The 15,751-nt window shown below is 41.4% G+C and overlaps 1 protein-coding gene across 1 annotated transcript; it reads right to left on the bottom strand.

Moving 5' to 3' along the window:
- Positions 1 to 3,610: 3,610 nt before the first annotated feature.
- Positions 3,611 to 11,791, bottom strand: LOC101624687 (boLa class II histocompatibility antigen, DQB*0101 beta chain-like). The gene is made up of 6 exons (XM_012734908.1): positions 11,623 to 11,791; positions 10,202 to 10,471; positions 5,705 to 5,986; positions 5,130 to 5,240; positions 4,514 to 4,537; positions 3,611 to 3,928 (listed from the first exon to the last, which is right to left on the bottom strand). The coding sequence occupies exons 1-6, from the start codon at positions 11,729 to 11,731 to the stop codon at positions 3,915 to 3,917; spliced, it is 810 nt and encodes a 269-aa protein (XP_012590362.1). The 5' UTR covers positions 11,732 to 11,791; the 3' UTR covers positions 3,611 to 3,914.
- Positions 11,792 to 15,751: the final 3,960 nt, after the last annotated feature.

Here is a 15,751-nt window from a genome sequence, read left to right as displayed (position 1 = left end):
GTCACATTGGGATTGTCTAGTAGCACATAACCAAACAGTACTTACCAAGAATACAGGGTGATTCGATATCTGAAAATAAAGCAACATAATTCACTACATGAATAAAAGAAAAATCATATGATTGTATTAAGAATGCTAAGAAAGCATCTGATGGGATTCAACATCCATTTTTTATGAAAACCCTCAAAACTAGGGCTAAATGGAAAATATCTAAACATAATAAAGGCATTATAATGACATAACCACAGTTAACATCATTCTTAGTGGGGAAAATTAAATGTTTCCACTAAGATCTTGTCCAAAGATATACACTTTAGCAGCACCATTCAACAACGTATTAAATTATAATTCATAGCTAGAGCAATTAGACAAGTGAAAGAAATAAAAGGAATCCAAACTGGAAAAGAAGTAAAGCTGTAATTAATTGCAGATGCCATGAAAATATGCATAGAATACCCTAAAGACTCCACTTCAAAACTAATAGAAGGAATAAATCATTTTTTGTAAAGAGGCAGGTTACCAAACCAACAAAAAATCAGTTGATTTTCTATATGGAAACAATGGTCTATAAAATGATGAAATGAAGAAAACAATCCCAGTTACAATTATAGCAAAAAAATTAAATCCCTAGGAATATACTTAACAAAAGGAAATAAGGACCTATAAGGTATTTTAAAAGATATAGAATGCACAAAGAAATGGGAGATATTCCCTGCTCATAGATTGGAGGAAATAACATGGTTAAAATGTCATGGTACCAAAAGTAATGTAAAGAATCAATGCATGCCTATCAAGGCTTCAATGGCATTCTTCAAATAAATAGTAAAAACAACACTAAAATTTATATTGAACCAGAAAAGACACCAAATGGTCAATGCAATCATTATGAAAAAGAGAACAAATGGTAGTATCACATTTCAAGACTCCAAAGCTATAATCACTAAATGTGTGTGTGTGTACAAATATATATATTATATATATGTAGATATATAGATATAGATATAGAGCTGAAACAAAAAGAGATACACAGAAAAATGGAATAGAATTCACAGCCCAGAAATATCCGCACATATATGGACAGTTCATCCATGACAAGGGAGACAAGTATATGCACTGTAGTAAGTGGTTTTGGAAAAATTGGATAAGCAAAACACTATTTCATGCCATACACAAAAATTAACTCAAAATGGATAAAAGATATGGATATGAGGCCTGAAAATCACAACATGCAGAGAAGAAAATATAGGCAAAATTCCATTACAAAAGTTTCAAGAGATGTTTTTGTGGATTCCTCTCTAACAGTAAATAAAACAAAAGAAAATATAAACATTTGGAACTACATTAAACCTAAACACTTTGTAAATTGAAAGAAACCATCACTGAAACAAAGAGAAAAATAATTACATGCAACACATGTGATAAGGAATTCATATCTAACATCTACAAAAAATTATTATAATTCAACACAAATAAAATAAATAACCCAATTTTTTTAAAAAAAAGTGGGTAGAATGTTACACAGACCTATCTCCAAAGAAGACATACAGATGTCCAACAAGCACATTAAAAAAAATGCAAATCAAAACCACAATGACCTTCCATTCTCAGACCTCTGAGAATGTCCCACATCAAAAAAACTTTTTGTTCATATCAAAAAGTGATGCTGAAGATGTGGAGAAAAAGAAACTCTTAGATTGCTGGTGGGAATGAAGACTGGTTCAGGCCCTATGGAAAACAGTATGAAATGTTCTCAAAATTTTAAAACTGGATCTACCTTATGACCCAGCAATCCCACTCCTAACAATCTGCCCAAAGAATACCAAAACACTAACTCAAAGGGTAACATGTACTGCTGTGTTCGTGGCAACACTATTTACAATGGCCAAGCTATGGAAACAACCTAGTTGCTCAAATACAATGAGTAAATCAGGAAGATGTGGTATATATACAAAATGGAAAACTATTCAACTTGCAGAAAAGATAAACTCTTTCCATTTGTGTCAACATGGATATGGAGTTGGAAGGGTTTATTTTAAGCAAAATAAGTTATAATTTAAAAAAACAAATACCAGTTAATAAAAAAACCGAGAGACTAAATAAGGTGTCAGATAAAGCCAAACTAGCAACAAACCCTAGAAAGCTCTGTAAAACTGTAGCTGCCCTAGAGGGTAGAAGATGCGATGGGCAAGAACAAAGTGGAGAGAGAGCATAGTGGACTATGTGTTGGTGGTGGGTACGGTATGATGCCTCACCTAAACAGGAAGATCCTATACTTTTAAAACATGTAACATTGCAAACCAATGCTACCTCAATAAAATTTTAAATAAAATAAAATGAGATGTTTCACTGGAATGGGCAAGTTGCTTCATGCCCCTTGAGGAGAAGGAACCACTCAATTCCCACCAGTAACCCATTGTTCTGCTGCAAGCTGGACCTGTCAGAACGCATTATATCTGGAATAAACATGCACCATTGGAAGAAGGGATAAAGTAGGGGTTCTGGTCTATCAGGTCCCACTACTTTCTGCATGCCTGAGAGTATTGTCTCCCCCAGCCAACTCATGTGGTATGTACAAACAGGTCAAATTCTTAAATCTGCCAACCTCCCTCTTTCCTCAAGGCCAGGTGGACATATTCTGTTCTCACTAGTATGATCAGTTGACTGTCATTTTCCCCCTGATATGTCCTTACTAAACACTGAAATATCTCTAATGAGAAAAGCTGTACTCCAAAATAGAATGGTTTTAGACATTATTACTACCTGGCAAGCAGGCTCCTAACAGAATACTTTATGTTTATACATTATGAACCTACTGACGTATGTACAAAATCATATAAGAACATAAATGTGACCCTGCATGATCTGACTACATCCTACAGGATTTAATAAATCAAAAATTTGTGTCTTGGGGCTCTGAGTAGGAAAAGTTGCCAAAGATTTTGGGAATCACTGTCTTAACCTGTGTTACCTCTTATAGGTTGTTGCTGTTTTACCTCTTATTGTTGCTGTGGCATCTGTCTCCAATGCAGCTAGAAAGCTACCAAATTAGCTGATAAAACTCCTTGCTGAGGGTTCAAAGCACATTGCAGAAAAGGGATATCTGAAATTATAAGGGCCGTGAGGAATGGAATTTTGGGGAGGATAATCAAAATAACATGATTGCCAGTTAGCCAGAAATTGAACCCACACCATAACCACCTACCAAAGAAAGTGCATTCTGCTTGCCTCCTTCCCTGATGCCAGAAGCTGCCCAAGGACCTTGAGAAGAAAATTGTTGCTAAGACCATCTGGGTAATGCCTGTGATTAAATCCATTCATAGCCTCTACAAAATTTTAAGATTGGGGGGACAAGGGCAGAAAATACTCTTATATTGAAGCTTCACAAGAAAAAGCTTCTAAGTAAGTTCTCTTAGTGATTAAAATGGAACCTCCCAATATGGAAATGTATCTTTTTCTTCAATCTCTCCTTACCTTTTGCATCAGCTTCAGATTACACCTGGGTTCTGTCCCAGCAACCTGAAAGGTATGTGTCAATGATATCTCAATTTTTTTAAATCTTTGATTAGCATGAACTTAGTAAAAAAAGAAGACTCAGCAGACAGATCACACATAACCATGTTTAATATCATAAAGCTTTACAGCCACATTAATGGATTCAATGTATTTCTTGTGGAGGGGAACCAGAAACAGAAAAATTCCTAAAAGACAGAGGAAATACTGCTGGCAGTGCACAGACAGGCTCTGGGATCAGCGCTAAAAGCCACAGCACAGCCACATCCTTGGGGCAGGGATCACAGGAGTTGACAAGGTGACTGAGTCACAGTTGTATAAGACTCTCATCGAGAATTCTGGATAAGGACAAGCAGGCATTACAGAAGAGCAAAAATCAATCTCCATCAAAGTGCCCTCAGGAGTCAGTGCAAGAGCCCTGTAGGAGAGAGACAGTGATCAGCTCAGGGACCCAGCAGAACACACACTCTCACCTTCCCTTGGGGCCACTGCAGCATCAGAGGAAGCTGATGTCAAGGACTATTGTCATTATTGCCACTAATGTCTGTGTGGAGGAGAAATCAGCCAAACAAGATGCACAGCACATCAGGCACACATAGATGAGTGGTAGGTGGGGAAGCATTTGTTAGCCCCTTCATGAGACGTAAAGGCTTCAAATTTTCCAGTAAATTTCTTTCCATCACTCATAGAAATTCACTATAAATTCACACAGGAATAGCCACCAACATAGGGCTTACTATAGTGCACATCATTCTGGTGTCTGACACCCAAGATGTGGCTCTGACTCCATGTTTCACTGAAAGATGCTACCAACATCATGGTCTAGCTCTGGGAGCTACCTTAGGAGGTTCCTTCAGAAATGGGGCAAATTCTCCCCTAATTCTTGATGCTGTAGCAGGAATTAAGCTATACACCAAGACCTTTGTATGCAGGTACACACCTCACACCCTACTTTATTTTACCTGTCCCAAAGCCCCCCATAGAATCAGGGCAGAAACAGTACCTGCTGGCGAAGACCCACGAAGTCCTACAAAAGGAATTTATAGAGAGAAAAGTCTCATTACTCATTACACAAATAGCCAACCCTTTACTCACCCCAAAGGGAAATGAAATAAGCAACCTAAAAATTAATTTCCTCCTATTCATCAACCATAGGGCTTTAACTGCTGTAAACTACCACAACATGCTCATTTGCTCGGTGACAGATTTCTACCCAGGCCAGGTCAAAGTTCCATATGGCAGGTGTAGACATCTCCATGCTGGGGTGTCATTTCCAGCATCACAAGGTAAAATTACTCAAAATAAATGAAACTGGTATGTAAAGAAAAGGGAGCCAATGATTCTCTTAAAGGAGGAAACATTCATAAAGGAGCCTGTAAGACAAGTTTGAACAGTAAGAAAGCCCTAGAATATACTCCAACTATTACATCTATGGTCAGGCTACCTTTCAGCCACAAAACTCATATTCCAAACTCTCCTCCTAAGTTGTTCCATCTCCTTCCATCACCAGTCCAGTCCCTTTTTTTATCATCAAGAGGAAAGAACAACTAAAGATAGAAGCCTCCCTGAACTAAGGGTAAGACCCAGCTCACCTTCCCCACTCCTCCATAGTAACTTACCTTTCTGGTTCTTGTGATGGATAAAAAGGCCCAGCCCCAGGAAGATCAGCCCCAGCACGAAGCCCCCAACTCCACTCAGCATCTTGCTCTGGGCAGATTCAGACTGTGCCCCTGGAGATCAGAGCCTGAGTGTCAGCATTTGCCCCATATCCACAGTGTCCCCATGGGACGTCTGAAGTTCAGGGCTAGCAGGGAAAGATAACAGGGGGACCTAGTCCTTCTTTCTGACCAATCCTAGGGCTGGACTCACCAATAAATCGTTGGAAATAGTTGGTAGATAAGCAAGGAGAACAACACATCCATCACCTCAAACCCTAAGCCCCATTCACCAGCCATAATAGTCTCTCCGGGCTGGGTTCTGGGGCCATGATGTGTAAAGTGATCTTTCTAGTATTGGAAAGAAAATGAGATTAAGATACTTCTGATGCCCCCACCAAGAGAGGTGAGTTAGTCTCCTGTGATCTCTGGCTCAGTATTAACATCAGGGATAAGGAGTTAGATGGGTGAACTAGAGAAGCACTATATTCTCTCCAATTTGTGGAACCCATGGAAAAAGTAAACCAATGGCCCCTTACTCCACTCCACAGTGATAGGGCTCTCAAGGCTGGGGTGCTCCACATGGCAGGTGTAGACATCTCCACGCTGGGGGGTCATTTCCAGCATCACAATTATCTGGAAGGTCCAGTCTCCATTCCTAATGAGGGAGGTGGACACGACACCAGCTGTCTCCTCCTGGTCATTCCGGAACCACCGAACTTTGACCTTGTCTGGGTAGAAATCTGTCACAAAGCAGACGAGCATGTTGTGGTGGTTTACAGCCTCCGTTTTGGATAGGGAGATGGTCACCATCGGTGCCGCTGAGGGGAGCAACAGAGAGAAAACATAGTGAGATGTGAGACCACACAACAAGCCTTCCCAAGGGGAAGAGTCCTTCCCTGGGTTCACAGTTCTTGGATCCTGAGATTCCAAGTCCATGGATTAGTGTCTGAGCTTGACTACTTTATTAGCTTAATTAAGTACATTCATCAGTTCACTTTTCAGTCTCAAGAGATAACAGAATCATCCTGTGGGAGTTACTCTACTGATACTAATTGATAAGGCATATTTCAACGCTAGCTGAAGGTCTTTAAAATTATAAATTCTCTACTATACAAGCTATTATTCATAAAATATTAAAATATAAAAACAACAAACCCAAACTTCTTTCCTCCACACCTATAGAAGTGACACTCAGGAGTGGCCCTAATTACTCACACTAGGACAGTGACGCTGCTTTCTTGTTAGTCCCCTTTTTCCCTCAGTAAAGGAAATCCAGCGTATCTGACTCTCCTACTGGCCATGAGGCATCAACACTCATCATGGACCCAAGAATAATAACATAAGCTGAGAATTAAGAATTACAGATATCTTATGTCCAAAAGGTAGGAAACAGTGACCATCTCATCCTTCCTACAAAGCAATGTTTCTCAAACAGGCAATATTCTGTAATCCTTAGCCTGTAACCTTAATAAAATTTGAGAGCAAGAGCACTTCTTAACATTGCTAGTCAACAAAGCATCTATCTCAGCTTTTAACCAAAGCTAAGCTTAGATGTCCTTGTATGATATGCTTCTCACAAAAAATTATATTAAATACATATAGTTCCATCTGCACATCACATGCCACCTATGTTTCATTCATTTGTTGATTCATTTTTTATCAAGACAACAAACAAATTTGACAAGCATTGGAAACTTAGAAGTAAGCAACAGACCAAGGTCTCTGCCTTTACTGAACTTTTGCAAACTATTAACAGAAACAAAAAAAAAAAATGTTATTTCAAAGTATATGTTTGAAGGGAAAGGGAACCTAAACAAACATTAATCCATGCCTCCTTCCTGTACCATCTCAGATTGCTGTTCATGGTCCAATACAACCCACCTCTCCTTACCTACTTTACACATCTGGGTCTTTATTCCTCCAGCCATGTTATCACACCTCCTTTATTCCCTTCATGTGAAACTATATTAATAAGTTACATGCTTATTATTTGTTTGATAGTGCATTACTTCATTATTTTCTTTTCTTCCCCTAGTATTCTTTTTACAGTCACGTGAATTTAACTACTAGCTGCTTATCCCACTCCATCCCATTGCTGTTAATGAAAACATTCCAAGTTCTGAATTCAGACACTAGTGTCATGTATATTCTTCTTTTAAAATACTCTGAAGGGGCCCTCCCTGGTGGCACAATGGGTTAAAGCACTGCATTATGAAGCTCTCCAAAGCCACTACAGCATGAGCTCCATCCTTAGCCAGGGAGCTGACCTACATGGCTCAGCAGACCTCTCCTGACCTGCCCGTTACTCCCCTCAGCAGTGTACTTCATCAATCTGCTTGTTCTGCTCCCCACTCTGTCTCTGGTGAACCATCTCACCTACCACACCTCTGGCCTGTACCCCAGTTCTGTAAGCATAAATAAGTAAATCTTTTTTAAAAAAAATACTCTGAGGTTCTTACGATCTGGATTAATAAAAATGTAATGTTAACATAAAAGTATAACTGGATGTCAGCAGGCTGTCTGGCCCCTCAATTACACTTCACTCGTGAGTCATCATCAGGTTTTCCTTGCTGGGGTCTCACTGGAATCTGGTCAAATACATGGACTTACAAAAACCGGCTCAACTTACACAGGTTAGGAGTAAAAAAAAAAAAAATAATAATAATAATAATAATAAAGAACGTGAGCTCTTGAGAAAAATGTTAGAATAATTTGTATTAAAAAAGAATAGAGATAGAAAAAATGTCAGTTTTCAGTGCTATTAGAATATGTGTAAGAGGCAGCAAGAAGTGTAAAATCAGCTAAAATTTATGTGACCATGTAGATAATTAGGGATTGATTAATCAGTGAAATTACAATCCCCTAAAAGTATCATTTTGTCCACCCAGATTGAAAATATGCGATGGTAGACTCAAATTGTTGATCTTGATCACAACTTGCTTTAGGAGGCTTTGCTTCCAGTGAAGCCTATATACTTGTACAAAATAACATAATGACTATCCTGTGTTTGGGAGGAGGTTTCAGAACCTGGTGAATAACTGTGGGCAACTTACTTAAAATTCTTATCATGTTAGCACCTATCCAGTGGTGATGCTAATCCCTAACTCTCAAGGGAATTGTGGAATTAAATGGTATACAAAAAAGCTGCTTTACAAAATAATTGTCTGGAAATAAGTGTTAATTAGTGACTATAATTAGCTTTCCAAATATCTACCCCCAAAGTAGATGATGATGCCAGGAGGAGAGAAGAGCCAGGGTTTAAACCAAAGATAACCTGAAACAATTTTTACTCAATGATTTCACAGTATCAATTTACTCTAAAACCTCAACTCTTCTTAAAATGCCACTTGTTGAGTTTTAACAAGAAATAAAAATTCTATTTTACAGTATCTTTCAAGTGTTTGTATTTAGCAAAACTATTTTTTCAGACCTTGCATTCACAAATTCTGAATTACTAAAATCCCAGCCACTAGAAGTTTACTTTAAAGCATCAAGCAAAAATCAAGAAGATGTGACATATATATATAAGATGTGACATATATATACATTTATGTATACAGTGGAACACTACTCACTGATCAAAATAAAAGATAAACACATGCCATTTGCAGCAACATGGATGGAACTGCAAAGGATTATGCTAAGTAAGACCAGAAGGAAAAAGACAAATACTGAATGGTTTCACTTACATGTGCACTATAGACTGACCATAGATCTGAGACACACAGCAGGGAGTGTGTTGGGAGGGGTAGGGAGAGGGCCAAAACAGGGCAAAAAAACGAGCACAGGGACTATGGGTGCTATGGTGGTGGGAATACTATTGGAACTATATACAAAGGGAGAAATCGAATACTGTCCAAAAATCAACAATATAAGAAAATAATTTTAAAAAACAAAAATTAAATCTCAACACAGAGAAAATATTTTTATAATAAAGAATTGAGCAAAACAGTAAAGAATAACTTAATAAAGCATTTTTTTTAAGATTTATTTATTTGTGGATACAGTACTGGGGTAGAGGCCAGAGGTGCAGGGGAGTTCAGAGGACTTACCAGAGACAGAGTGGGGAGCAGAATAAGCAGACTGGCTAGGTATACTGCTGAGAGGAGCAGCGGGTGGTCAGGGGCGGGTTGGGAGAGGTCTGCTGCACTCTAGATCCCCTAACCCGGATTGAACTCTCACTGAAGGGCTGCAGCTCACTTGCAGTGCTGAGCTTTAACCCACTGCACCACCAGGGAGGGCCTACCGCCAGTTTTTATGGGTCTCTTTACCCTTCTGTTTTTCTTGAGCTTAAGTGGCTGGGCAGCTGAGTATCTATATTCATTTACATGCACAAAGGTTTGAACTTTTACTAGGTGCCAGTGTGTCAGGTATTAGGCATACAAGACTATTAACACAGTTCTTCTCAAAGAAGTCAAAGACTAGTGATAAACACCTAAGAAAGCAGAAATTAAACGAAAGCAAGACGTCAAACTAGAATGTGTCGCTGCTCTAACACATTACCAAGTGAGCAAGGTGTCCTGTGCGCAGTCGGAGGGCTGCCCTCAGAGCACCTGGCCAAAATTTAAGCTTCTCGACCCTCAGGGCGGATTGTGCTGTACCGGCGCCCCAGGCAAGCAAGAGGGTGGAGTTTGGGGAGAGGAGACAGGGAGGCCTTGGGGGTCTGGGGGCACAGAGCACCGCTCAGACAAAGGTGGGGGCCTGGGGGCACAGGGTACCGCTCAGACAAAGGTAACAGGCCTGTGGTAGAGGCGAGGGAGTGCAGAATGAGAGGAAAGAACAGTAAAGTGGGGCCTCGCTGGGCCAGCCCTTCCGCTTCTGCCCCTAACTTCACCCGCGGCCGCCGCCCCGGCGCAGTCCGCTCGCGGTCCCGCCTCTCAGCCTCGTACTCTCCCGCCAGTCAGCGCGCTAGTGGGCGGGGACTGGGACCCAGAGGCCGCCCTCCTCGCCCGCCCTTCTCTGGGGGTTTCCCTGCGCGCCTACCCCCGAGAGTGGGCCCCGCCGAGGAGTAGCCCGGAGCCGCGGGCGCTCACCTTCCCGCTGCCAGGTAAAGGGGGCAGCCACCTCGTAGTTGTGTCTGCACACCGTGTCCGCCTCGGCCCGCACACGCTCCAGTTCGCCCTTCTGTCGGTTCCAGTACTCGGCGCTCCGCCGCCCCAGCTGGGTGACCGCGCGGTACTCCCCCACGTCGCTGTCGAAGCGCACGAACTCCTCGCGGTTGTAGAAGTATCTGTTCACACTCCGCACCCGCTGCGTCCCGTTGGTGAAGTAGCACAGGCCCTTAAACTGGAACACGTAATCCCCTGCGGGGAGTCACACAGGGCGGCTCAGCCAGGCCTGGGCCCCCCAGCCCTACCAAGCTGCGGCCGCTGAGCAATCCAGCGCTCTCCAGGTGCGCGCTGTTGGGGCACATAAACCTGAAAACCGGCTGCTCCACCTCAGGTTCTCCACCCAACCTTGTGGGTCCCTGTGGCTCTGAACCCGCCCTGGGCTCTGAGGCTCGGGTCCTCAGGCAGCTCTTCCCCAGATCCCTGCCGCCCGCTCTCGCTTTCAGAGGGCTTTCAGAAAGAACTTCCTTCCTTTGAGAACTTGGAGGAAAGTCTGAACTCTAAGGCCAAGCCCTGGGGTTTGTGATCTGAGCCGGAGAATTGAGTAAAGATGGCGGTCGGGTTCATTTTATGTCGATTCCTGTCTTTAGTGGATCAGAAAATTCTCACATGAAATTTCATTTTCCGTACGACTCCGGGGAACCTCAGAGCAAACAAGTGTTCAAGAAGCAGGAGATTTCAACGGAATGATGAAAAAGGTCTGGAATTAACTGCTTGCCCTCCCCCTTATAAGCATATTCTCAATGGCTGGCAAGAGCCTTCCTTCCCATGCCTGAGTCCCACTCAAGTCACTATTTAACCCTAACCCGTGAAAATGCAAGTTGAGACGTCCTGTCCATGGGCCCCCAGTGAGCTTCACTCAAATACTGAACTTGCCTCCCAAGCAGTCTACAGAGACTTGGGAATGTAGACCCCTCTTCCTCAAATACTGAGACTACACAGAGCCCTACATTTCCCGAGCCAGAACCCTATAGTATTTAGTACAATCAAAGTCAAAGGAGCCCCAAGTACCAAATCTTGCTATGTCTTCTCTGGAGAAATTCCTATCTTCAAAAATGCACTAATACGGATAAACCACACTCACGTTGCCCTGCATAGGTAGGAGAGCAGTTTCTCTCCTCTGCGGGGTAACATCTCTGATTGAGCCCAAAGGATGGGGAGTGTCCTCACCCTCTCATTGAAAGGTAGAAATGACAGTTTACATAATTTTTTTTCAAAAAGACGAAATGCCTGATTTTTATATAGGAAGTGTGTTCTGAAATAATAGAAGCCACCCTCCCCCCACACAAACACACTTAGCCCAAGCGTCCCTCAGAGTCTATTCTGGGGAGAAGCCCTGAACTTACTTGGAGAGTCTCTGCCCCCAGTCACTGGGGTGCTCAGCACCACCAGCATCACCACCACAGGAGCTGTCCACAGGCTGCTGGGGATCCTCAAAGCTGTCTTCCAAGACATAATTAGGAACAAAGGAGAAAGTATTGGTAGTCAACAAGCTTGCAGTACCTGGTGGATATGATGTGCCCCCTTCATACCCTTCATAGAATAAAACCCTGTGAAAGCCTCCAGTGCAATAAGATTGGGGAGTCCACAAAAAAGAAACCAATCAGCACTGGAGCTGCAGTAACTCATCTGTCTCTGGGCAGACATTTTTTATGAAGGTTCTCAATCCAATGCCTGGCACTGTGTCTTAATCAAATTTTACCTTTTGGCTCTCCTGGTGGCGCAACCAGTTAAAGTACTCAGTATGAAGCTCTCTGAAGCCATTGCAGCACGAGTTTGATCCCTGCCCAGGAGATAACCCACATGGTTCAGCAGACCTCTCCTGTCTTTCCCCTTGCTTCCCTCAGCAGGGTATTTCAGTCAGTCTGCCTGTTCTGTTCCCACTCTGTCTCTGGTGAACACTCTCACCCCTGAGTGGCTGGCCTGTACCCCAGTTCTTGTATGCATAAATAAATCTTTTATATAAGTAAATGGTTTTCTAGCAATTAAAACAGTGTCTGACAAATGTTAATAAAAAGGACAATAAGTATCTCCACTTTTTCTCTCCCTCTCTCTTTCCTGAATTTTAGGATCACCTTTTAAAACAGAGAAAAAGATATAAAAGCAAACTATAAGGAAGTTACCAGATGCTTTTTGCCCAGGAACAGTATTAATGGTTATAGAGCAATCAGAACAGTGCTGGCAAACGTAACTAAAAAACAAGTAGCTTCCTCTATTCTCTTCTCTCTCTTCCCTGAATTTTAGGGTCACCTGTTAAGACAGAGAACAAGATATAAAAGCAGCTTAGAAAGAAGTTACCAGGTAAAAAGTAGGTTGTGGCAACAACAAGAAGCTCCCACTGATGGTACATGAAGGCCTGGTCTGAGAGGGAAGCAACTCGACAAATATTCTGCTCCCAGGTATCTCACCAGAATCAACTCGTAGGAACTCTGTGAAGGCAGGCACTCAGCAAAAGGATGGTAGAAACCAGGATAAAGGAATGGTCATTGACATGGGTCAGGGTTTCTCTAAGTAAGTCTCTTCCCTGGGGCATCCTCTGTTCCCTTGGGGTGTGAACTTCTTCCGTGTGGGGGTTCAGAGAAGAATATCTCCGTGGTTGGCATCCCTGGAAATCTGTGCTTGGCCAGTGGGGCTGTGAACATAATAGTCATCTTGTCACTAGAAGGGATACTCAGGATCCTATTCTGCATTCAATTCAATAATCAAGAAACACTGTACATTCTGAAGGGTTCTGTGACCTAAATGCCACCATTAAAAATGTTGCCCCCGGCCCTCCCTGGTGGCGCAGCGGGTTAAAGCACTGCACTGAGAAGCTAAAGCTACTTCAGCATGAGTTCAATCCCTGCCTACCCCGGAGGTGACCACATGGTGTGGCAGACCTCTCCTGACCCGCCCTCTGCTCCCCTCAGCAGTGTACTTCATAGATCTGCCTGTTCTGTTCCCCACTCTGTCTCTGGTGAAGCCTCTCACCGCCCCTAAGCCTCTGGCCTGTACCCCAGTTCTGTATGTACAAATAAAATAAATCTTTTAAAAAAAAAAAATGTTGCCCCCAGAATAGTATCCTCCCTTAGTAAACTTTTACAAAACTAGTATTTTGGATTATTCTAAAACTTTATGACACTATTCATGTGTGTCCCTGTGCCCTATTCAGCTTTTACATAGTCATATGAATTTTTCATGACATTTTTAAATAGGTCCTTTCTGTTTGCACAAAATTATCCATTTAAATGGATCTGAAGTGTCAAATTAATAGGAGAATGACTATGCATAAGGCATTTCAGCTCAGACAGACTTAGTTTTCCCTTATCTATAGAAAGAAGACACAAAGGGCTACTGTCATAAAAAAAAAAACAGCTATAATTTTTAAAGCCCTTTGTAATCTATGGTGAACTATGTATACATTAGTATCTAATATTAGAGTTGAGGGCTGGGCTGGCCCATACCAGTAGATCAAACAGCCAAACAAGGGAGTTTATGTCTGGAAGGCAAATTTTATCTTAATTACCATGGGAAACTAGGGTGTAAGCATGCCTGGTCCCTGAATCAACACCTAGAAAAGAATCAGCACCATCAGCTAACTGTCATTACATTAATGAGACATAAACTACTGTATTTGAGCCTCATACACTTTGGGATCTATTATAGCAATTTGGCATATCTTGAAAAAAAAGTAGGTGTATCATTTTTCACCTAGAAAATGGGCAGATCTTAAGAAGTGTGATTATGCTGTCTCATATATTGATAATGATCTGAAAACTATAAAACTTATAGAAGGAAGTAGGGCTCTATAGATCAAAATTACAAATATGCACTTTCACCTAGCAAATCCAAGAATTTATCCTTCTTATACCTGACAATGTTTAAAGTAATACATGTATAAAGTTCTTTGTTTCATCATTATTTTAAAAATCAAACAGAAAACAACCTAAATGTGTAAGACTATAAGACTACTATGTGGCTGTTTTCAAAATGAGGCAGATATTAATGTTCTGATATGAAATACCTGTTAGATATATGACTAATTAGAAAGACCAGTTATATAGCATAATATGATTTGTGTTAATAATCGAGAGATAATCAGACTACAGCTGGGTTTTGCTTGTATATGTTTAGAATATTTCTGGAAAGACAGCCAGAAAGTATTAACAGTGATTGCCTCCTTGAAGGCACATTTGATAACTGGAAGTTCAAAGTAGAAGAGAAATAAACTCTCTAATGCAATGCTTCTTTGTACCTTTAGAATTTTTTTGTTATGAACATGTATTAGCTATTAAAATAAATGTAATCAAAAACAAACCAGAAAGAGTGTAATAAAAATAAGGATATAAACATTTCAGTTGTTACTCATGGACCAGGTTTGCATGAAATGGTCCTCATTTTCTTGTCTTAGAATTGTTAGAGATGTAGGACATGATCTCATTAAAACATTCAAGCTGGCCCTCGCTGGTGGTGCAGCAGGTTGAAGCACAGCACTAAGAAGCTAAAGCCACTTCAGCATGAGTTCGATCCCAGCCCGGAGGTGACCCACAGGGTGCTGCAGACCTCTCCTGGCCCATCTGCTGCTCCCCTCAGCAGTGTACTTCCTTGATCTGCCTGTTCGGCTCCCTGCTCTGTCTTGGTGAAGTCTCTCACCATCCCCGCACCTCTGGCCTGTACCCTAGTCCTGTATGCATAAATAAATAAATCTTTAAAAAAGATTTCAAGCTAATGATGATGCCAAATTAGCAGCTAAGTTATGTGTGTAGGGTTCAGACCTTATCAATCCTTGCCCACTCCTCATCCTGCCCTTGAGAGCAGGACCTCTTTCCACTGGCCTCCTTTCTTCTATACTAACTGCAGGGTGCTGACCTGCTTTTCATTCACATATTGCCTCCTGAGTCTATCAGCAAAATATTGTTATTTTGGAAGCATTTTATAAAAAGGCTACCTCCTTGAACACACTGTCCTAAGCTTTGTACTGATATTATGTCAAAATTATATATACCTATAATCTTCTTCACACTTGTGAGAATTACTTACTATAGTGTTGATCAAATAAAACACTTCTTGAGCCAAAAATTGCTTTAAGGAATTGGTAAGAAAGGCTAGATTTGGAACGGAATGCATAAAACTAGCAACCCAGACATACATAAGACCTGCAGGTACCGAACTCCTAAAAGATGAGAGGGTTAACTTGGCTGAAGGAAGGTATATCCAAATACAGAAACTTGCTTAAAAGGGTAAATTAAAAGTCACGGTGGGGGTGGGGGTTGGGGTTGTGTTTAAGTTTCCTCTCCAGTCAATGAGCATTTGTTGGGAAGTGTCACTTGTCTCTAGCAGACTAAGTCACTAAGTGTATTCCATGAATTCATTTTTTTTTCTTTTTTTTTTTTAAAGATTTATTTATTTGTGCATACAGAGCTGGGGTACAGGCCAGAGGCTCAGGGGCGGTGAGAGGCTTCACCAGAGACAGAGTGGGGAGCAGAACAGGCAGAT

The sequence above is a fragment of the Condylura cristata genome, unplaced genomic scaffold (assembly GCF_000260355.1).
Source record: "Condylura cristata isolate star-nosed mole 26May11 unplaced genomic scaffold, ConCri1.0 scaffold00096, whole genome shotgun sequence".
Lineage (NCBI taxonomy): Eukaryota > Metazoa > Chordata > Mammalia > Eulipotyphla > Talpidae > Condylura > Condylura cristata.
Note: the sequence above shows the minus strand (reverse complement) of the source record. Positions and strands in the feature narration are given on the sequence as shown.